General features: G+C 40.4%; 1 protein-coding gene across 2 annotated transcripts in view; it reads right to left on the bottom strand.

The window, feature by feature from the left end:
• LOC122646647 overlaps positions 1–18,265 on the bottom strand; it is a 39,857-nt gene extending 21,592 nt beyond the window's left edge. Inside the window, exons 1-6 of one of the 2 annotated variants that reach the window (XM_043840239.1) lie at positions 18,065–18,265; positions 17,813–17,863; positions 17,480–17,501; positions 17,187–17,301; positions 15,082–15,114; positions 12,762–12,887 (exon numbers count right to left, since the gene is read on the bottom strand). In XM_043840239.1, coding sequence (XP_043696174.1) covers positions 12,762–12,887; positions 15,082–15,114; positions 17,187–17,301; positions 17,480–17,501; positions 17,813–17,863; positions 18,065–18,250 — 533 coding nt within the window. In that variant the 5' untranslated portion in view covers positions 18,251–18,265. Of the gene's footprint in view, positions 1–12,761; positions 12,888–15,081; positions 15,115–17,186; positions 17,302–17,479; positions 17,502–17,812; positions 17,981–18,064 lie in introns of those variants that run through there. The other variant, XM_043840240.1, reaches the window with a different exon arrangement.
• Between the last annotated feature and the right edge of the window lie 4,217 nt (positions 18,266–22,482).

Here is a 22,482-nt window from a genome sequence, read left to right as displayed (position 1 = left end):
TGAAGGCCCGCCTTGTGGCAAAGGGCTATGCCCAAGTTTATGGTGTGGATTATTTGGATACCTTTTCCCCTGTGGCGAAGCTTACTTCTGTTCGCATTTTGATTTCTCTTGCTGCTACTTACCATTGGCCTTTGTATCAGCTTGATGTTAAGAATGCATTTTTGGATGGGAATTTGCAACAAGAGGTATATATGGAGCAACCTCCTAGGTTTGTTGCTCAAGGGGAGTCTAGTCTGGTTTGTAAGCTCAAGAAGTCATTGTATGGGTTGAAACAGTCCCCTCGGGCTTGGTTTGGCCGGTTTATTGAAGTTGTATTAGATTTGGGCTAACACGGTGTGGTAGTGATCATTCTGTATTTTTCCGCCGCTCTGGTGCAAGGAAAGTATTCCTTCTTGTTTATGTTAGTTATTACAGGAGATGAGATTGTTGGTATTGAGAATTTGAAGGTATATTTGCAGCAGAAATTTCAGACCAAGGATCTAGGGAAACTGAAGTATTTCTTGGGTATGGAAGTGGCTCAGTCGAAGAAAGGGATTTTGCTCTCACAACGAAAATATGTTCTTGACCTTCTTTCAGAGACAGGGATGTTGGGTTCTAAGCCTTTAGATACTCCCATCGATCCTAATTTGAAACTTACTATTGATGGTGGTGATGTCCTGCCTAATCCTGAGACGTATCGAAGGCTTGTTGGGAAGTTAAATTATCTAACAGTGACTCGGCCTGATATTACGTTTCCTATGAGTGTGGTGAGTCAGTTTTTATCTGCTCCTCGGACATCTCATTGGGAGGCTATTATGCATATTTTGTGTTATCTTAAAAAGGCTCCTGGACGTGGTCTTTCTCTATAGTGATCATGGTCATGGGCGGATAGAGGGTTTTTCAAATGTTGATTGGTCAGGATCTCTAGTTGATAGAATATCTACTACAGGTTATTGTGTGTTGGTTGGTGGGAATTTGGTGTCTTGGAAGAGCAACAAACAGACAATAGCTGCTCGTTCCAATGCAGAATTAGAATAGGGCTGTTATTGGTTGAGCTTGGCTTTGCTAGTGATTCTCCGATGCAACTGTGGTGTAACAATCAAGTTGTTGTCCATATTGCTTCAAATCTAGTGTTTCATGAAAGAACGAAACACATTGAGGTTGACTGTCATTTTGTTCGAGAGAAGCTGCAACAAGGACTGATTTCTCCTTGTCATGTTTGTACAGGAGAGCAACTTGCAAATGTGTTCACGAAGTCTTTGGAGAGTGCAAGAGTGGATTATATTTGTAACAAGCTGGGCATGATTAACATCTATGCTCCAACTTGAGGGAGAGTGTTATCGAGATTCATGTGAGTCTCAGTATTAGCACCAGGCGCTAATACTGAGACATGTGAGAGGGTAGTTTGGTCATATATTTTTATTTATTTTCATGTTTGAGTTCTCTGTTTTACCCTTAATAAATATCTATTGAAGTTTAGTGAGAGATTACACACATTGTGCAACTCTTGGCCTGCACATCTTCTCTTCCTCTCTTCCTCTCGTTTTCTCTTCTCTTCTCTTTCTTTTCCTCTCATTACTGACAAGGAGGATCAATCACAATCAGCCACTCAACATCTGCCCATTTTCACATGCATATTCTCAAAACAACGCCTTTAATTCTGATGATAAGAGTTAGTCTTTTAACCAAGAGCAAGTCTGTAACATCTACGGAAATGAAGGATGGAAAGAAAACCTTGTGTTGTAGCAAGTGCAGCCATGGCACCGAGCATACTTATTACATGAAAAACACTGCCAAAGGTGCATGGATGTGTGAGGAATGCAAGCCACAACTGGACACCCAAGAGTTAAGATTTACAAAAGATCGATCCTAGTAATGAAGGAAGGGTTTACAGTATGAAAGAGAAGAGGAAGAGAGGAGAAGAGAAGAAGAAGAAGAAAAGGGTTTGGAGAGAAAACGATTGTGTGCGTTGAGGGTTTCTCAACACAAATATTAATTTCATTAATAACTTTTAGAATTACACTGACCTCCCTAAGGAGGTAAATGGAAATAAGATAAGAAAAGGAATACAACTTAAGTCATGACTTATAACAAGACTGTGACAAAACTACCCTTATACAAAATACTAACAACTCTAACACTCCCCCCTCAAGCTGGAGAATAAATGTCATACATTCCTAGCTTGCTCAATAAGGTACTGAATAGACCAAGAATGAGACCCTTGGTGAAAATATCTGCTATTTGATCACCTGTCTTCAAAAAAAGAGTACAAATGCAACAAGAATCCAGCTTCTCTTTGATGAAGTGTCGATCAACCTCAATATGTTTGGTTCGATCTTGTTGAACCGGATTATGGGCAATATTTATAGCTGCCTTGTTGTCACAATAAAGTCTCATTGGGCCTTCAGTGTCAAAACTCAAGTCTTGAAGTAGACTCTTCAGTCATATAAGTTCACACACTCCATGAGCCATGGCTCTAAACTCTGCCTCCGCACTGGATCTAGCTACAACTAGTTGCTTCTTGCTCCTCCAAGTAACTAGATTACCACCCACAAAAGTGCAGTACCCAGAAGTAGATCTCATGTTAGAGACTGAACCAGCCCAATCAACATCTGTATAACCCTCAATCTGCAAATGGTCATGCTTGGCAAATAGAAGACCCTTTCCTGGGCAGGATTTCAAGTACCTGATGATGCGATACACTGCATCCAGATGTCCACTCCTGGGAGCATGCATGAACTAACTCACCACCCCAACTACATAAGTGATGTTTGGTCGAGTCAAAGAGAGATTGATTAGTTTCCCAACTAATCTTTGATACTTGCTTATATCTATGAGAGGAGAACCACATTCATCACCAAGCTTATGATTCGGATCAATAGAGGAAGTTGTTGGTTTGCACCCCATCATGCCTGTCTCTTTCAGAAGGTCCAAGACAAATTTCCTCTAGCAGATGTTGATTCCTTTCCTTGATCTAGATACTTCAATACCCAAGAAGTATTTCAAGAGTCCAAGGTCTTTGATCTCAAACTGTTTACCTAAATAAGACTTCAATCTGTTCATCTCAGTCACAACATTCCCAGTTACCACAATGTCATCAAAATAGACAATGAGAGCCGTAATTGTACCATTACCTCTCCTGATAAACAAGGTGTGGCCAGCTTGAATCTGATAATACCCATTCTTCAGGATGGCTTGTCTAAATCTCTCAAACCAGGCCTTAGGAGACTACTTGAGGCCATAGAGAGCTTTCTTCAAGAGGTACACTTTCCCTTCAGCTGAGGGAAACTTAAAACCAGGTGGGAGCTACATGTATACTTCTTCTGCTAAGTCTCCATGAACAAACGCATTCTTCACATCTAGCTGGTACATAGGCCAATCTTTATTTGCTGCTACTGACAGAAGAACTCCGATTGAGTTATGCTTGGCTACAGGGGCAAAGGTCTCTTGGTTGTCAATACCATACACTTGACTATACCCTTTTGCAACTAGCCGAACTTTGTATCTTTCCACTGTACCATCTGATCTATACTTGATGGTATAAACCCATCTGCATCCAACTGGAATTCTCCCCCTGGGAAGATCAACCAGTATCCAAGTATTGTTCTTTTCTAGAGCCACCATTTCCTCAGACATTGCTTGCATCCACTTAGGATCTGACAAGGCCTTTATGACATTTTTGAGAATAGAAGAAGACTCAAGAGCAGTGGAAAAGGCAATACATGTACGAAAAATAGAGTCATAGGAAACAAACTGGGCTATGGGATTAGTACAGGCTCTCTTCCCCTTTCTCATAGCAATGGGAAGATCTAATTTAGAAGGAGAAGTATTACCAGACTGAGGATGATGAGGCTGAGGATGTGGATCCAAAGAGGGGTTTTGGCAGGGTTGCTTTCCTTTTCCCTTCAACAAGCATTCACCTCTTGTGAATACAACATCTTTAAATCTTATTCCTTTGTATTCTTTTTTTCTGCTATCATCACCATCACTGCTAGCATCACCACCACTACTAGCATCAATATCAACAACACCATCAGCATCAACAACATCCACTTCTTTGTATTTTCCAATATCAAAGGAATGGGAAAGTAGAGGTAGTCAAGGGAGATAGAAGAGGAATGACATCAGCATCCTGTTCACCTCTAGTACTCTCCCCTTGAGGAGGATGCTGAGGAGAAGAAAAGTATGGAATAGACTCAAAGAAGGTGACATCTTTGGAGAGAAGTCCCCTTCAGGGAGGATGGTAGCACTTATACTCTTTGGTTGAGTCGGAGTAGCCCAAGAAGATGCACTTGAGAGGTTTGGGATCAAGCTTGGTGTGGGCTGATTTGTTGACATGAACATAACAAACACAACCAAAGACTTTTTGTAAAAATCGCAACAAATTTAAATTTTTGGAACTTATGTGATTTCAGGTTCCAGCTCTGAGTCTATGGTGGCTTCGATGCTATAGGCTGCATCGGTCGAGGATACGGAAGAATCGCTTGACACACCTATTGAGGATTCCAGGGATTCTTCCCAACTTGCCCTACTGGAGTCAGAGGACCCCGATGGAATCCTACACCAGAGTTACCTGTGTCGAATCTGCTGGCTGGATCGCTTGCAGGATCTCTCCCTTAATTAAACTCATTGTAAGTATGATTTAAATTATATTTTATAGTGTATTGTACGACCAATTAGAGTTATAGGGGTATTTTGGTCAATTTACCTCTGTGGGACCCACGTCTCCAGTGGGGAATCATATTCCCAACAATTACCCGTACTTGAATTACCCCTAATGTCATATGACATCAATATATGCTTAGATTAACCCAATTACTAACAAATTCTAATTAAAATCAATTTTAGGAATTAGCTTTAGAAAACAGATTTTATAAACAACTAAACCAAACACTACCTAGTTAATCTACTAACTATAAATACAAAACTTATCTATACATTTCACTATTCCCATATCCTAAGACTTAGAACCAGAATCGTTCCAGCCTAAGGAGAAGAAGAAAAGAGAAGGGGAAAAGAGGAGAAGAAGAAAGGAAAGAGAAGGCTTTGCTTGGAGCTTGGTTCCTACACCTGAAATTGAAGCTTGAGACTGAATTTGGCAACCTGGCTGCATAATACTAGGTTGCTATCACACTATTACTGCTGTTGTACTCAGGTAAGCTATGATTCCTCTCATTCTCATCTTATTCTTCCAATTCCAGCCCTAATCAAACCCTAACCCCATGACAGCCATTAAAGTTTATAAATTAAGCTTTGATAATAGAAATTCTACAGGTATAAACCTGTTTTAGGTTAATTTAGGTTCAGCTACACCTGAAATTCAAGGCTGCTTCCCAAATTGAACCCAATTCTGAACAAATCCCTAAATTGAAGTTAAACTTTGAAATGAAACTACTAATTAGGCATGACCCACCTTAGATTAGGGTTAATTTATGAAATTAAGGTCATGCATGCAAAGATCCATGCCCTGGGAGTAAAACCCCCAATTCTGGAATTTGAATCGGATGCAGAACCAGGGCTTGAACCGGTCGACCGGTTCACCTTGGCCCTGAATCTGGTTCAACATTTTTGTGCCCAAAATGCCCTTCAATGATTGGGTACTGACCTGAACCCATTCCAGACCCTAACACTTGTTGTTTCCTACTGTTCTAAGACTATCTTTGCTGTTTTTCTACTGTTCTTGTCTGGTCTGCGGGAGTCTTTTACCTAGGCTAGCCAAACTGATGCAGATTCGTCACCGAAATGGGCTTATTTCTTTAGAAATAAGTCTAGGGTTGGGTTATATGTATGTTGGGCCTTTGATCCCATGGATTTTCTATGTAATAGGCCACTTTTCTGGGCCTAAAAGAGGGGTACATAGGTTGCATACGGGATTAGCCCAATATTTAGTCTATTTTTATGTTTTTAATTGAACCGGTTTAAATTGGTTGCATCCAATTGGTTCAATTGGTCTAATTTAAGTGAAGTGATCCTATTGGCTAAGAGGTTCTTATATCCTATTGGCTAGTAGAGAATCTTCTTTATTTTAAGTAGTTTAAGTTGTTTTTAAGTCATTAGGACTCTATTTTGAGTCTATTTTAGTTTCCTAGTCAATTTAAGTTATCTAATAGGTTAGGGATTGGGTTAGGCCTTTCCTTTTTAGAGTAGAAGTCTATTTTTGAGTCTTTTATATAAGGTTGTAAGGAGGCAAAGCCATGAACACGAATTTGATTAATGAAAAGCTTTTTGTTTGCTGCCATAGCTGCTGCCCTGCTCTGTTGAGTGTTGCTCTGTTGAGTGTGCATCCTTGTGGTTCTATCAAGGTGGAAAGGGACTGGTAGAATCCGGTTGACTCCTTACGCCGTGACGGCTGGGAAGATCTTCTTCAATTCGAAGGTGGTTCTATCCTTCACATCTGTTCAAGCTGCTGCCAGTGGAATCTCTAGTAAGTTTGACACCCAATTTCTTCTTCTAACCCTCTAATCCTTTCCCCCAATTGATCCCCTTTATTTTTTGTTTGAATCCCATAAACCCTAACTCCGTTAAAGCCCAAAACCTACAACTCAATTCTGTCCAGAATTGCAGAATTTCAAAACTCATCCAAACCCTAACCTTTTTATACCATATTGACCCCCTAGACCTGCCCATTAATACCCTATAAACCCCATTCCCAAATTCCCATCCTAAACCCTAATTTTGCCTTAAAACAGCCCCTAATCAGCCCCAAACAGCAGGCTTGTCCAGACCTTGCTTTTATCTGGCTCCTAGTAGGATTATCTCCTATTCTAGGACTACATTACAAACACTGCAGGTAAGGGAATTTGACTTAATTTATGTGTGTTTGTTATCTTAATTGTTATTTGTTAAGTATGTCATGCCATGCATCATTAATACTGTACAAATCATGTAGTTTATTAACTTTATATTCTTTGCATTAGACTGCATGTGAATTAGGTTGCATTGGCATACTGCATTGCATTGATATTTATTTGATACTGTACAATTGATGATAATGAAGCACTGTTTACTTTACAATTGGTCTGAACTTACATATGCCATCATGAATTAGATTACATTGGGTTAGGATATTTATATCATTATCAAGTAATACGTCCCTTACCAATAGGGGAAGAGGCGTTGGACAACCCGTGGTAGGTCCGAAGGGTACTACCGGGATGCCATTCATTGTCCCATATTAGCGTGCACACTCCGCTGTGGGAAAAACAGTAAGGTTGGTCATTGGGGGTTTGCTAGGGTCAGATGTATGATGCCTGAACTGACGGGTCCTCACCGTAGTAGAATGGTTTCGCTCGGGTGACCGACGTCTGGTTATGTGTTTCCAGGACCGAGGTTAGCATCTACTACAATAGTACTTATACCCCATATGACTTAGTTTCCATAATAGGAGCATGCTAGATTGGAACATTCATCATGGATTATTATGTTGTGTTTTTATGCATTTCCTTACTGGGCTCGGAGGAGCTCACCCCCGTGGATCCTCATATTTTTCAGATGAAATTACTCTCGGTGTTGCTGGTATTTTTGTGGGGACTCCTACTGCTCAGAATCTTCCTACTGCTCATGGAGTTGATACTCCTCTACTGGTAGAGCACGAAGCTTCGTGCTCATGTGACGACTGCGCCTTCTCCTGATCTTCCTGATTGATCAGACTATCTCTACCCTTTTTGTTATAACACTTTTGAAATAAATATTGTATATAGTCTTTTTGGGGTTTGAGTTACTTCTTTTGTGATCTACCGATGTAACTCAGTTGTACTTAAATGTCCATATATATATAACTGTTATCACTAGTTCTTCTTTATTACTGTCTTATTGCCTTATTTAATTGCTTCTGCTGCATGTAATTCTGTATTTGTGGATATGATTGCGAATAGAGTACAGCACTTGCGATCCTGGTGGGTTGGTTGGATGTGAGACGCATCCAGTCACACTTGGCCCTTATAAACCGGGCCGGGGTGTGACACTTTTGGAGGCAAAGAGAAGGCTGAGGATTGAGGAGAAAGGAGACCCAGGGGAGATTTGGAGCCAAGAAGTGGAGAAGGCATCCGATTAATAAGGAAGGCAGCGGGTAAGAAGTGCATCAGACCAAAATGTCTTAGGCACATGCATACCAAAGTGGCGGTTTTTCCTCTCAGCCACCCCCATTTTGTTGAGGGGTGTCAACACATGCCAATTGATGGATAATCCCATTATCAGTAAAAAACTGTTGGAGCCCCCCATACATGTAGTCACCCCCCTTGTCCGACCTAACAATTTGAATTCGAATACCAAATTGAGTGGTGATAAATTGATAAAAATTCTTAAAAGCATCAAAAACATCACTTTTTTGTTTCAACAAGACAGTCCAAGTGGACCTAGAATAGTCATCAACAAATGAAACAAAGTAACGAAATCTAGACAAAGAAGTAGTGGGAGAAGGCCCCCAAACATCAGAATGAACAAGAGAAAAAGGAACAATGGATCTATTACCATGATAAGGATAAGATGTGCGACAAAGTTTAGCAAAAATACATGATTCACACTAAAAAACATAAGAAGAAGGAAAAGAAGTAAACAAATGGGGTAATTGTCTCCTCATAACAACAAAAGAGGGATGACCCAAATGTTGATGCCAAAGCATTATAGACTCGAAAGTACTACGGTCACTCCGACCACAAACATAAGCTGTAGCAGTAGCTGAATCAGGTAACCGTGGCTCAAGATGATAGAGTCCTCCTTTCTCAGTCCCACTGCCAATAACCTTCTTTGTCTCCAAATCCTGAAAAAGACAATAGGAAGGAAAGAAAGTGAAATAACAATTTAAGGATTTGGTTAGATGACTCACTGGTAATAGGTTAGTAACAAAATCAGGGACATGAAGGACAGACTCAAGGGAAATAGAAGGAGTAACTCTCACATTACCCTTACCAAAGACAGAAGAAAGGGAACCATAAGTAACCCTTACCTTATCCTGGCCAGAGCAAATAGAATAGGAATCATAATATTTGTGACATACCAGTCATGTGATCAAAGGAGCCTGAGTCAATAATCCAAGTGGGAGCAGTGGGCAAGGCAAACGAGACCTGTAGAGCTGAGGCAGAAAAAGCTGACCCTTCAAAGGTAGTACCAGTAGCTGACCCTCCGAGGTGAGACATCAGTCGGCAGAGGGCTGCAATATCATCCTATGAAAGGGAATGAGGAGCATGTTGGGGTCCAATTGTCTCAGACTTAGATGTCACAGAGTGAGCCCTAGCTCCCCCTCCCTTGCCACCACGGGCATCAGATGATCCACCACGCATACCAGGGGGCTGCCCATGAAGGTCCCAACACCTATCCTTGATGTGTCCCAGTTTCCCACAGTGATCACATTTAAATCTCTCACGGTGATCTCCACGAGTTGGCCCTTGGCCTTTCCCCCCACTTTTCCAATCTTTGTGGGAACTAGAAACAAGAGCAGATCGCTCCGTTGATGGTGCAGTATCCATAGTTCTCCTGATTTCTTCACTTTGCAAGTAACTACATACTTCATCCAAGGATGGAAAGGGAGACCTCCCTAGGATCTGCAGGCGAATGGGCTCACTCTGGATTGAGCCCACCAAGTAGAGCAAAAATCCTCTCAACCTCCTGATTTTTGTAAACCTTGACTTCATCTTCAGAGTTGGACAGTCGAAGATACCTGTAGTGATCATGTTCTTTCCACAGGCTAATAACAGTATTGTAGTAGTCAGAGATGCTCCTATCACCCTGCTTCACATTGGTGACCTTTTGGTAAATTTGGTACACCTTTGCATAGTCACCAACTCGATCAAAGGTCCGGGCAACACTGTCCCACATATCCTTGGCAGTCTCCTTGTCCATAAATCTCCTACTGATCTCAAGTTTCATGGAGAAAACCAACCAAGTCATAACTGTGGAGTTCTCAGTCTCCCATTCAGATATCCGAGATCAGTAGTAGCAAGCTCCTTAATAGAGCTAGTAATATATCCCAACTTTCCCCCACTTCTCAGGGACATCTTCACAGAACGAAACCAATCCAAATAATTGGTATTGTCCAACTTCACAATAGAGATTTGGGTGGTAGGGTTATCAAAGGAGGTCATAGTTGGGACACCACCGGCCGGAATTGGTCCACTGACCTCAAAATCAGTCCCAGACACAGTAGAGATACTGCCAAACAAAAATAAAGCTTTGTATAAATGGGAAGACACCTCAACCTAACCACAATTAGGAGAACAGTAAGCAGCACGCAAACTGAGAGCATACACTTGATGAAAAACACAAACTACATGCTTCCACAAACCAAACAACAGCAGCACATATCATCCAAGGCCATAAAACTAATCAAATTTGCCACTCACAGTAGCTAAGAACCACACAAGATAGCACAGCCTCAACAAAGATCTTCAACAGAAAAAATGGAAGAGAAAATACCCAGCTAGCAGTAACAGTGCAGCATCGTGGATGAGAGTAAGGCTCTCAAACCTGCTTCATGTACCAATCGAGACCTTAGGGGCCTTAAAGGGGACCTCTAGGCGATTCAAAAGGGTCCAGCCCCAAAGTAAACCAAGCTGCCAACAGGCAGAATCGAACAGAGAACAAAAAAAAATTAGCGGAAATCTGGGCAACACCTGGGCAGCAACCTTTTGAGCAGCACTCCTCAAACTGTTTCTCTCTTCAACCGAATGCTGGAGGGGTTGAAAGGACACCCCTAGACGATTCAAATGCACCAAACCTCATCCCAAAAGGTTGAGAGATGAGGATGAAACGAAAGAAATGGTACAGAGGCTGGCGGTAACAATGGTGCAGCTGCTAGAGCTTCAACTCTTCTTCCTCAGTATCTGCAGTCCCTCCATTCTATATTGAATCAAAGAATGGAACTCCAAGGGATGTATTGCTTCACATTGTACAGCCCCTAATGGAACCCTAAAAGGAAGAAGGGTTCCAAAGAGAGGTAAAAGAAACAAGGCTGACCTTACCCAACTCTCAAACCAGAGGACCTTGATGCTCTGATACAAAGTTAAGATTTACAGAAGATCGATCCTAGTAATGAAGGAGGGGTTCACAGCATAAAGGAGAAGAAGAAGAGAAGAGAGGAGAAGAAGAGGAAAAGGGTTTGGAGAGAAAACGATTGTATGTGTAGAGGGTTTCTCAACACACATATTAACTTCATTAATAACTTCTAGAATTACACTGACCTCTCTAAGGAGGTAAATGGAAATAAGAAAAGAAAAGGAAAAAATACAACTTAAGTCATGTCTTATAACAAGACAGTGACAGAACTACCCTTATACAAAATACTAGCAACTCTAACACCAAGTTGGTTTTCTTCAACTTCTTCCTATCAAACGAAAGTCCACCATAACTGGAGCTTTCTCATCTCACAAGCGGACAAATCTCACGTCCCGTCAACAGATTGCGAGTGTTGTTGGTTACAATTCTGTGACGACTCGACGCAGCTGCCACTATAAATTTCTGGTGAATTGGAAAGGTGACCAAATCTGGTCCCAAGACAAATCTCAATTGGATCCATGCGGCTGCATTCAAGCACCTTGACCCTGATCTCTAAGCCAACTACTTGTCTCATCTACATTCATCAGAGACGAAAAATTTTAACTGAGGGAAAGTTGATTCAGAGCATCCGGCTGGTTCAACATCCCAGGTTCAAAACCAGCCCAGTTCTGTCCAGCCTAGACTGAAGTAACACTGGCCCTCAAAGCAATTTCGTGGACTCCTTGGGTGGTCAAATCTCCACAAATGAACAGAAGTTTTTTGACTTTTCATTTTAGTCTTGTGACTTTTCATTTCTCTAGGTAGATTTATTATTCTTGGTTGTAGTTCCTATGTATGGGAATTAGTTTCTAGATTTTTGGGGGATTGTTCCTAGGTGTTGGAATTCCATCTAGCTTGGGAATTTCAACAGTCCATTTATTATTAGATGCATGTAACCAAAGGTTCAACTGAACCTTTCCTCTCCTATATAAAGAAATCGTGGAAGCCTCTTTGGCAACCAGAATTTTTAAAATATATATATATCTTTCTTTGAAAGATCATATCCTGTGGATCTCAGATGGGCTGTGGACTCAGCAAATTACACCCAAGGCAGATCTCCTTAGTGGTGGCATTGATGGATCTCCAAGAGCCAGGGCACTAGTGGATCTCTAGTTGCCAAATACCTACTCATTATCGCTTCTTACTTTTTAAGTTAATCTCTTCAGTTCCTCAACATCAACATCAAAATCAAAATTTTCAAGTAAGTCAGCCTATGAATTATCTATCTCACTTTACAACCTCTCTCTTTACCCTCTCTTTCACTTGCAGCCCTCATCCCATAAAGTTCCCCTCCCCCCCCCCCCTCCTCTCAATCGTGGCTTTTGCCTATTCTCCCTAATACCAGATTTCGACCCTGGCAGCAGCCATCTTTGTCTGCACCAACAGGTCACTGCATTTAACACTGCAAATCCCCATTAATATAACTTAAACTATAAGATGTTCATTTATAGTAAAAGAAAGTGGAGGGGGGACACGAAAAGCACCCTCTAACATGTGCCTGCTACATAGGACGCCATAAAAAAAAAAGAACTTCTTCAATGATACACAGTTCAAGAAAGTCTTGGCCCAACTACTATGCACAGGGAGGGATACACAAATCTTGCTCGCTATTGCAACAGATCAGCTTGACACAACTCAGCACTCAAGTAAATTTCTTCAAGGATCTAACTGAAGAATGAATGGAGTTGGATAGTTGATGAGCATAAAGCATAAGAATAACTTTAAAAAGAAGATATAGTCATAACATTTAATACCTTGCAGACAAAAGCGTTTTTCGGAACAATCTATCACCTCCACAAGAGAATGGGCGCCCACCCACAACACTCAGTTTTATCATAGGAAAGTCAAGACGGCGATAACCTACATGCTCCCCACTGAGACTGATCATTGGGAACAAAGTCACCAGTTATTTCTTCAAATTCAAAACTCCAACAGTTAAAGCACAAAATAAAGAGACATCAAGGGCTCCAGAATTGAAACCATAGTTGTCACGGCATCTAGGCGTTCCAAGGCTTTGGAGGGGGCCTAGACACAAGGCGACCAAGGCATCTAGGCAATGCCTTGACAACTCTGATTGAAACCCTATTTTTGGAGTTACAAATAGCTAAAAGATAATGTAAAGTATTAAGCAAAAATAAATAAATAAAGAAATTATCAATGATTAATATGTCCTAGAAGTTAATTAAAAAGAACAAAAAAACAAGGTGAGGAACAGGAGGGCATATTACATACGATGCAGCATCAAAGGGCCACATCAAGAGGAAGAAGAGGAACAACTCCCATGTGGGGCCCATTGAGTAGTTAGTTAGGGTTGGCCCTTGGCCCCCATACTTAGTAGTTTACTCTGATTTTCTATACTTAACTTTATTTTCTGTTTTTTAAATTGAACCGGTTTAAATTGGTTGCATCCAATTGGTTCAATTGGTCTATTTTAAGTGAAGTGCTCCTATTGGCTAATAGGTTCTTAAATCCTATTGGTTAGTAGGGAATCTTCTTTTAAATCAGCTGTTTTAAGTTAGAATTCTCCCTTCCACGATTTTAGCAGGGTAGTTTAGGAATCTTTTAAGTTTTTGTTCTAGACTAGGATTTCCTCCCTTCCACAATTTTTGAAGGGGTTTAGAATTGTATTTTGATTCAGCCAAGGAATAATATTCCAAGGCTAAATCGTGGTTGGCCTTTGGCCCTATTATTATATATATGGATAAAAAACCAAAAGAGAGTTAGTCTCCCAAATCGTTGAAGTGCTTTCTGCTGCCATAGTTGCTGCTACTGCTCTTTGGAGTGTTTGCCGTGTGGTTCTATCAAGGAAGAAGGGCAGGTGGATCTCCTGTGACTCTTTATGCCGTGACGTCTGGGAGCTTCTTCTCTGAAGATGGTTCTATCCTTCAACCCTGTTCAAGCTGCTGCCAGTGGATTTCTGCTGCAACTTGTTCACCAATTTCTTCTTCTAATCCTCTAATTCCCCCCCCCAAATCGATCCCCTTTATTTTTGTGTTTGAATTCCATTAAACCCTAGATCTTGCTGTCCAGCAATATCTGACCATCAGAATTACTTCAAATTTAAACCACAGCCTCCATACTTCAGCCCTTCCACTCGATCCAACTTGCAGCACCATTCTCCCACTCTAACCCTAGTTTGCCTTGTCTCTATGAAACCTAAAAAAACCCTAAATTCCAGAATTAGTACTTCCAGCCAATAAAAACCTCCCAGATTTGGATCGAACCTTCCCCTCCCTACTTGGAAAATTCGATCCCAACCCTAGCCCTAAAATCCCATTAAAAACCCTAGTTTTAGCCTAAGTTCTAAAACCCAAAACCCAAAACCCTAATCCTAATATTTTGAAATTCAATTTTTTTGTTAAACATCATCCAAACCTACATTAATAGCTTATCCTAGACCTGCCCATCAATACCCTATAAGATTCGTCCCCATATTCATAAACCTAACCCTAGATTTGACCTAAAACTGCAATTTTGTCCTACTGATACTGTAGAACTAGCAGCCCTTGAGTCCTTTGTTATTAGATCCTTGATAATTGGCGTCTAGTAGGATCTCTCCCTATCTAGAGCTACATTAACATACCTTAAAGTAGTACATAGAGATAATAAATATTCAATTTTGAAGAAACAAATGAAACTGTCCAGGAATACAACATTGCAAGCTTCTAGAATAGGACTGTCTAAATGATACCTCTATCAGTATAGTTAGAACTTGTAACCTTCTTTTGATTGCCCCTTGTCATTATATCATTATCAAAAGATGTAATTGTCTTTGCACATTTTTTGAGTACACGTGAAATGACAAGGCCCTCGGAAAAAAAAATGTGTTATACTAAGGCCAAAAAGTAAGGTTACAAATTATTTGACACCTTGAGGGGTGTCAATAACAAAATCTCTTCTAGAGTTCTTCTGAAATTATAGTAGTATGTGAACTAGTGGTGACATCACACTAGTTAGAGTAGTACATGAAGAGCAACAAATATCTTACTAAAGAGGGAGGAATAGATTTTCCAGAAAAGACAATAGTGCAGTCTACAGAATCCTTACAGAACACTGATGATTACATAAGCTCACCATTCCAGCTGAAGCTGGACACGATCCATCGTCCTAAATTTCAAATAAAAGAAGTTAATCAGTCTGAGTTTAAATAAAGTAAAACTAATATTGCAGAGGTTAGAACTTCAACCTTTCATATGTCGAATAAAAATCATGTTTTGTGAAGAACTCTAGATATTTTTGCAGAGAAAAGAAAATAGGACCTTTTTTTTTTTTTGTGACATCTAAGGATGTTAAGAAAAATTTCAGTATCAATTTATAAAAGTATCAATGTAACTTTACAATAAATATTGCAGACATTTAAAAAGAGTTGTTATTTACTATTAAGGATCAATTTGTTTCGGCGTAAAATAGTCGGTAAAACAAATTTTACCGTAAATCAGATTTTCTGTTTGTTTTGTAAATTGAAAATTTTTCATCAAGGAAAATTTTACCAAAATCTTTGTTTTTGCCGGAAAATACGATGACAAATTTTACTCCAAAAAAGGCTGGAATACCGCCCGTAAAACATTAACTTTTGTCTTCGATAAGATCGAAAGGAAAAAAAAGCCGAGAGCATCTGTTTTCCCCACAAATGTCTCCTGCTCGCAATGCAGCGAGATTGCTGCATCGGTCCCTTCTCTGCATCTCCCTCTTCAGATCCACAACTTCATTTCTGAATCTCTCAGTTCGAGGCAATGTCCGTCCATTTCACCCCTTTCCTCAAATTCTTTGGAGCAAATACATCGATTAATCCCTGAAATCTCTGACAAAAACAACTCGTCACTTCCCCTGTTTCGTTGCAAAAACCTTCGATTCTGCAACTTGGAGATGCGAAAAGAAAACATCTATTTCCCTAATCTCCACTTCAATCTCCTTGAGCTTCTCCTCGTTTTCTTTCCGCGCCGCTTCCATCTTTGCCTGTAAAGTTTCTAGTTCCCGTCTGAACTTCTCGTTGTCAGATTCCAAGCTCTTGATCCTCTTGGCCGATCACTTAAGCTTTGCATCGTTGGAGGAAATCTCCCTCTCCAGGATGGGAACGATGCTTGCAGAATCCTTAAAAAGCTTTTGCGCAATAAGGTTCCGTCTTGAGGCGAGACACTTCCTTAGGAAAATCTTGGACATAGTGGCGGTGCTCCATAAGGTTGTGCGGCCGAAGGTACAGGGGGGCGACAAGAATGAGATGACAAAAGATGGAATGTGAGGTATGATGCATGCTGTCTAATAAGATTGGTAGGTTGAGGTGACTAATTTCCTAGAGGAGACCCCAAGTCTAATGTGTTTGGCCCACAAAAGATGCAAATTTGATTTCCTCATCACATCTATCGTCTTCTCAGGGTACCCTCGCTTCTTCTCATTTACTTCTCCCCAACTTCATCTTCGTTCTAAGCCCATGTGAACAAGACAAATGTGCTGACGAGCCTGAGAAGGGGAGAGAAACGAGAGAACGTTGAAATGTTAATGGGGGTTTGGATTGCCTCTTGCATGTGTGTGCAGTTGAACAAGACGACAAGAGACTGAATGTGGCATGGGAGGTTTTGTTTCTAAACTAGTCAAGCAGAGAAAGATGAAAGCTCCCAAAATATTGTTGTCTTTCTCACTGTCTCAAACTTAGAGGTTGTGAAAAGAAAAACTCAAACAAAGGAAGAGAGAGAGAGACTTGAAGAGGGCGTTGATGAGGTGAGAGGACTGAAGAGTGAGGAGAGATTACGAGACAAGTGACACGGATGATGAAGAATGGTCATCTTTCTTTCAAGACAACATGATAGGGAGTTCAACTCTGACTGAGAGGTTGAGAGGAAACGAAGATGCAGACCAGGTGTTTGATAAAATAGCTGATCCAACAGTTGTGGCTTGCACAGAAGGCTATTACATAGAGCAATCAAACTGAAAAATTTTACATCAGATTTTACCTACTGCAACCAAACGTTGGAAAATTTCTCAATATGTAAAATTTTACACATAAAATTTTCCGCTGAAACAAATGGAGCCTAAGTGAATGTACATTCCTCATATAATGAAATAGCCGGCAGAAGAAACAGCATCCAAAGCATAATCTAAGATGACTTTGTAATTTGAAACAACACAGCTCTTAAAATGAGGGTAATACTAGAGTATGGATTACATGTAATATTTAAGCTTACTTCTCTGAAAACTGTTGAGTATTCCACGCATCATGGTTTCCCAAAATAACTGCCTTTGCAATTTTAAGTTCTGCAATGCTTCTTACAAGTTCTACATTTTCATTACCAAAATCACCTGAAAAGTCCATAGACAAAAATGAGCAGAGAAGCCTGAAAACCTGTCAACTAAAATGGCTAAAAACAATTGAGAGGGAGTACCTAGAACATAAAGTTCAAAGGATACAATGAAAGCAAATGTCATGCCTTCCCAGCTACGGAGGTGGATAAATAGAAAGTAGAAGAAAAAGACTTGCCTGTGAATAGCACCAAATCTGGCTGCGCTACACATAAAACCGTGCTAGATTAGAATGTAAACTAAAACACTAAAAGGAACGATGCTTTTGATAATAAGAGAACGAGATATTTCTATAGAAATGAGAAACCTTCCAGTCTAGCAGTGAACAATATCTAAAGAGAACTTTATACTTTCACTTGGCAGTTGAAAACGTAAAGGAGAAACTGCATTGACTTCCACACCATGATAAATTCGAAAGAGAAAATTCATATAGCAAAAGCCCAGCACGAATCTACTCATAAGCATTGAAAATTCCAAAAAGGATAAATAAAAAAAATGAATGAGAGATTACCTTCAAAAATTGAAGTGCCTTTTCATCTTCTTGAAGGTTCCAATCATCATGCTTAAACATAAAAAATAAAATTTAATTTCAGAAAAGGGACCAGATATTCATGTCTTGAAAGTTGAAATAATTAAATTAAAGGTTGTCGATGAACCCTGAGAAGGGTTCACAAGCCAAGCCATTTCAAGGGCATGAACTTCAAAGTACGTTAAGCAAATTCCTAATAAGAGAACAAGAAGAGTCGATGAAATGTGAACTCACAACATCTCCAACGACTGCGACTCGAACAGATGTCACCATAGCGAGACGGCTGAATTGCTTCGACGGAGAAGAAGATGGAATTGACGAAAAAGATGATGATAAAGAACAAAAAGAAGAAGCAAAGAGAGGGGAATCGAAGAGACAACAGGGTGTCGAGACGTTCATTCTGAACCAAGTGCGTAACATAGCTTCGTGCCCTCCGAGGTCTGAGCCGTCTGACCTCTATTTCCCTCATCTGCGCTAATCCAACGACTGGAGCCTATCCTTTGTAGTCTTCGGATTTGTATCAGACGGGAGTCACGGAATCCTAGCAAATGCTGGTGTCAACGGATCAGTTATTTTTAGGCAAGACCAAATGCCGTTGTGGGTATTTATTTATGGGAAATTTAATGGTACGACTAATTACCAATTCACCCATGATATTTTCACTATTTTTGCATGCCACCCCTGATTTCCAAAATAATTAATAAGTAAAGTCATTGCGTTAACCTGAGACTAAAACGTTAAAATATAACATATATTGATCAAATTACCCTTTGCAGTAGAAAACTAAGGTTGTGTTTAGTATACATTCTTGGAATGCATTCTAAGTCAATCTCGCATTCTTGGGTGGTAAAAATAGTTGTTTTTATCGTCTGAGACTGCGAAATCAACTTGGAATGCATTCCAAGAATGCATACCAAACGCAACCTAACTTTCCGCAAATATGAGTTGTGTTGCGTGAGGTACCTGTGGAAGACAAGGAAAAGGACACCGTGAGAGGGTCGGAGCTGTGTCCAGCAAAGATTCTCTGATACTTAAGTCAGCTTCCTTGCAACTTAAGGGAATAGAGAGCAATTTCACAAGAGTGTGAAGTGGCAATTGTGTCATACCTTGCCCTCCGGGGGAGGTTCTATTTATATTGGTTGTCTGGCAACTTGAATTGGAGTGGAGGATCCTTTTCTGATAAGCATTCTGCTTGCATTAGTAGTTTCCTTTTGGGAGTAGGAATCATTCTTGGAGAGTCTGTTTGAGGCAAGCTTCTATATCTTGTAGATCTGATAGGATTCCTTTCCTTAATGGGAAATTGGGAGGGTAGATCTTCTTGGGTGGAGTGTGTCTCCTTGTTCTGGAGTTTAGCTCTTCGAAGGTTTCTATATCAGAAAAGTAAGGCAAGAGACTCGTTGGATTATGTTTCCTATTTAGTGTCTCCACGTGTCTTGTTATGAATGGTGGGACTATTTTACACGTAACAGAGGCACCTCACTCCCTCAGCTCATATGTATGAGCTGTGGGAGTAGTTCACTTATGGGATACGAGCTATGAAATCCATGAACTGCCTTAAGGCCATCCTCGTTCAGGAGGGTATTACGGTAATTGCATCTCAGAGTATTCTTAAATCTAATCTTGTACGTTGTTGTGATGTTTCAAATATTGCGTGTTCTCGACTTTCATGCCTATCATTGCCGCACACTTCCAACTTACCTCGAGCAGCAGAAGGGTTGATGACACGTTGAACGAAATTCCTTGAAATCCAAAAAAGTTATAGTCATGTCGTATATGGAAGGGCATCTGGACCATTCGATTGTGGCTATTTAACAAGGTTTTTTGGGTGCAAGCCTCATTTCTACTTCTTCTTCTTTATTGCTTTGCTCTATCTTATTCTTCCTCTAAGGATCAAGTTCTGTCCCCCTGTGTTGGTGAAGCTTAATCCATTTCTGATGCTCTCCTCATCCTTGTAATAATCAGTAAGTTTTCCTTCTTTTCTTAAAATGTCTGGTTCCACCGACTCAGCATCGAGCAAGGGTATTGATGAGGGCTCCTCTAGTCAAGTCCAGGTTATGGATGTTGATTTAGAATCGAGGAGGAGAGTCTCCTCCTCGAGTTCTTCCGGCAGTAGTTTTGCCACCCAGATGGTGGATAACCCTCGATCGACCTTGGAGAGGAAAGTATTAGTGAAACATCCTTCAATGGGTCACCAAAGTGGGGTCCCCATCGTCATAGGGTTTCCCAAGTTGTCTATTGCTACCAGTGTAGGCATAGTCATGGGATCATCTCTTGGTTCAACCAATCCCATGGAGATTAGAAAATATCAAAGTTAAAGTTTCTTGATCACCTCCATGGTTGCCGATGGAAAACCAATAAACATTATACTTGGGGTTTGGTATAAAAATTTTCTACCAAACCTCCTCTTTTCTTGTCCCATAAAAATTAGGGGTTTTTAAGAAATGAGAAAAATATCTCTTTTCCATCTCATGCAAAGAGGGATATATCTTATACCCGAATGCGCAAATGAAAGAGATCGATTCGGGTTTCTTTCATATCCCATGATAGCCAAATAATTAAAACCTTAATGCATAATAATAAACATCAAGATCTGTTATCCTGTAGAGCCTCAAATGTTGCTCCTCCTCCATATAATGGTTCTTCCCTTAACGAGCACTTAAAGAAAGCCCTTAATTGAATCTCCTTGAAGTAATAGAAGATCCTCAAGCCAAACCAGAACTTCTTCTCCAAGAACAGGATCCAATCCAGTAGAACCTAGGGTTTCCAAAACCCAAACTAGCTTCACCACTCCAGAGAGCAAGAGAGCAAGGGAAAAGAGAGAGGAGAGAGAGAGAGAGAGAGAGAGAGACGAATTTCCAAGGGAAATTTCTACCAAGGCAATGCTAGTCGTCCCCCTGGTGTGTTTAAATATATGGGGCTCTAAAGAGCCCCTCTAGTAATACCAGTGAGAGTCTGACACTCTCTCTCCTATTTGACTTAAAAACCTTAATGGGTTTCTAATTAGTGAAGAAGCAGAATCTAGAAGGAAAATAAAATAATTAAAGTTTTAATCTTTAATGGGCCTTTAATTATAAATTGCATCAAGCCCATTTAAGATTAAACAAATTAATTATTAATTAGCAAATCCAAGAAATACCCCTGCAAAACAATTATGCACTAACCCTCCCCTAAATTACATCATTCTAGGGCATGTACACTCGTACTACTAAACCCCATTATTCCATGGTACATGTCCATACCGGAGCGTCTATGTACATGATCAGAATCCGCAAAACACGAATTTTTTTTTTTTTTTTTTGGTAAACAATCCTCAAAACACGATTAAATCATTTAATCAAAACATAAATATAAAATATCATTTTATGTGAAAATTTGTTTTGCAAAACCATTTATAAAATGGTACAGGATCCTGATTCTTATCCGACCATCCATAGACTAAACCCCCTTGATGGTCCTCAATCGAACAATGGAGACCATGTTGAGTGACTCTTTCACTCATATAATATTTATGCATTCTCAGAACACCGATTTTAGTTCTTTTGAACCTCATTCATTGGTGAACCAAAGAATACGTTTACATCATGCAGTGACAAGGCCCTCTCAGGTACTGTGTCTCAATGACTCATGTCTATCCCAAACCTACAACTGGCAGTAATACATGAGGGAATCGACAAAAAAAGATTCACCAATACATATCTATGTGTGTACTCACATTTGCACCCGGACATCAACATGTCTAGGCATACCCAATGGGAAGACTATATGATAAGGGTGCCCAGCACAAACCCTAGTCATGAGTACCAATTTAAAGTGCAACTTATGGGCATACATTGCTCAAAAACTTTATATCACATGTGATCATATTAAACCAAAATGTATGAAACGTTTAATACATAATAAACCGGGTTGAACCGGATTGAACTGGGTTTGATGGACACATATATCAAACAGTCTCCCACTTGTACATCAAAGTTAACTCCCCATACTTTTATACCCATGCCCTCCATGTGCTTTTCTAACACTCCAGGGGATAAACCCTTCGTCATGGTATCCGACACATTTTCAGTAGTGTGCACTTTGGAGATACTCACGTCACCTTTGTTATACCCTATAATGGCCACCCAATAGACCCACGACACGTGGCACCAGGGAGGACGACTAAGGAGGGTCAACAGGCAAGAACTATCCATCCGAAGACCCATGACAGATATGACGGGTAAGAACCATTCACCCGAAGATCTAAGATGGACATGTCAGCTAAAAGCTACCCGCCCAAAGATGCATAGATAAAAGATCCATTGGTCTCCCCATGGAAGCAAGAAGAAGCTGGCGCGCCTATCAGGCTAATCAACCTTTCAGCACCAGCCCTATACACCCCAAGACATCGCTTCTTACTAGGGGCAGCCGTATTGTAAAAAGTTTAAGCACATCGACGGCCATCAAGAATAGTAATCCAGTAGGCAATACAGTCTCCAATAGAAGAAACCAGTCTCCAACTCTCCATCGCATTTATGAGCCTCCCATGATGCTCATAAGAAAAGGGAACTCTACATTCTATAGGGGATGAAGAACTCTCCATACGGGACTCTCCATATCAAAAACAGAGAAACACTCCGCCTCCTGATCAAAGGAAGGTTTTTCCATTAGTCACA

Source organism: Telopea speciosissima, chromosome 11 (genome assembly GCF_018873765.1).
Source record: "Telopea speciosissima isolate NSW1024214 ecotype Mountain lineage chromosome 11, Tspe_v1, whole genome shotgun sequence".
Classification (NCBI taxonomy): domain Eukaryota; kingdom Viridiplantae; phylum Streptophyta; class Magnoliopsida; order Proteales; family Proteaceae; genus Telopea; species Telopea speciosissima.
Note: the sequence above shows the minus strand (reverse complement) of the source record. Positions and strands in the feature narration are given on the sequence as shown.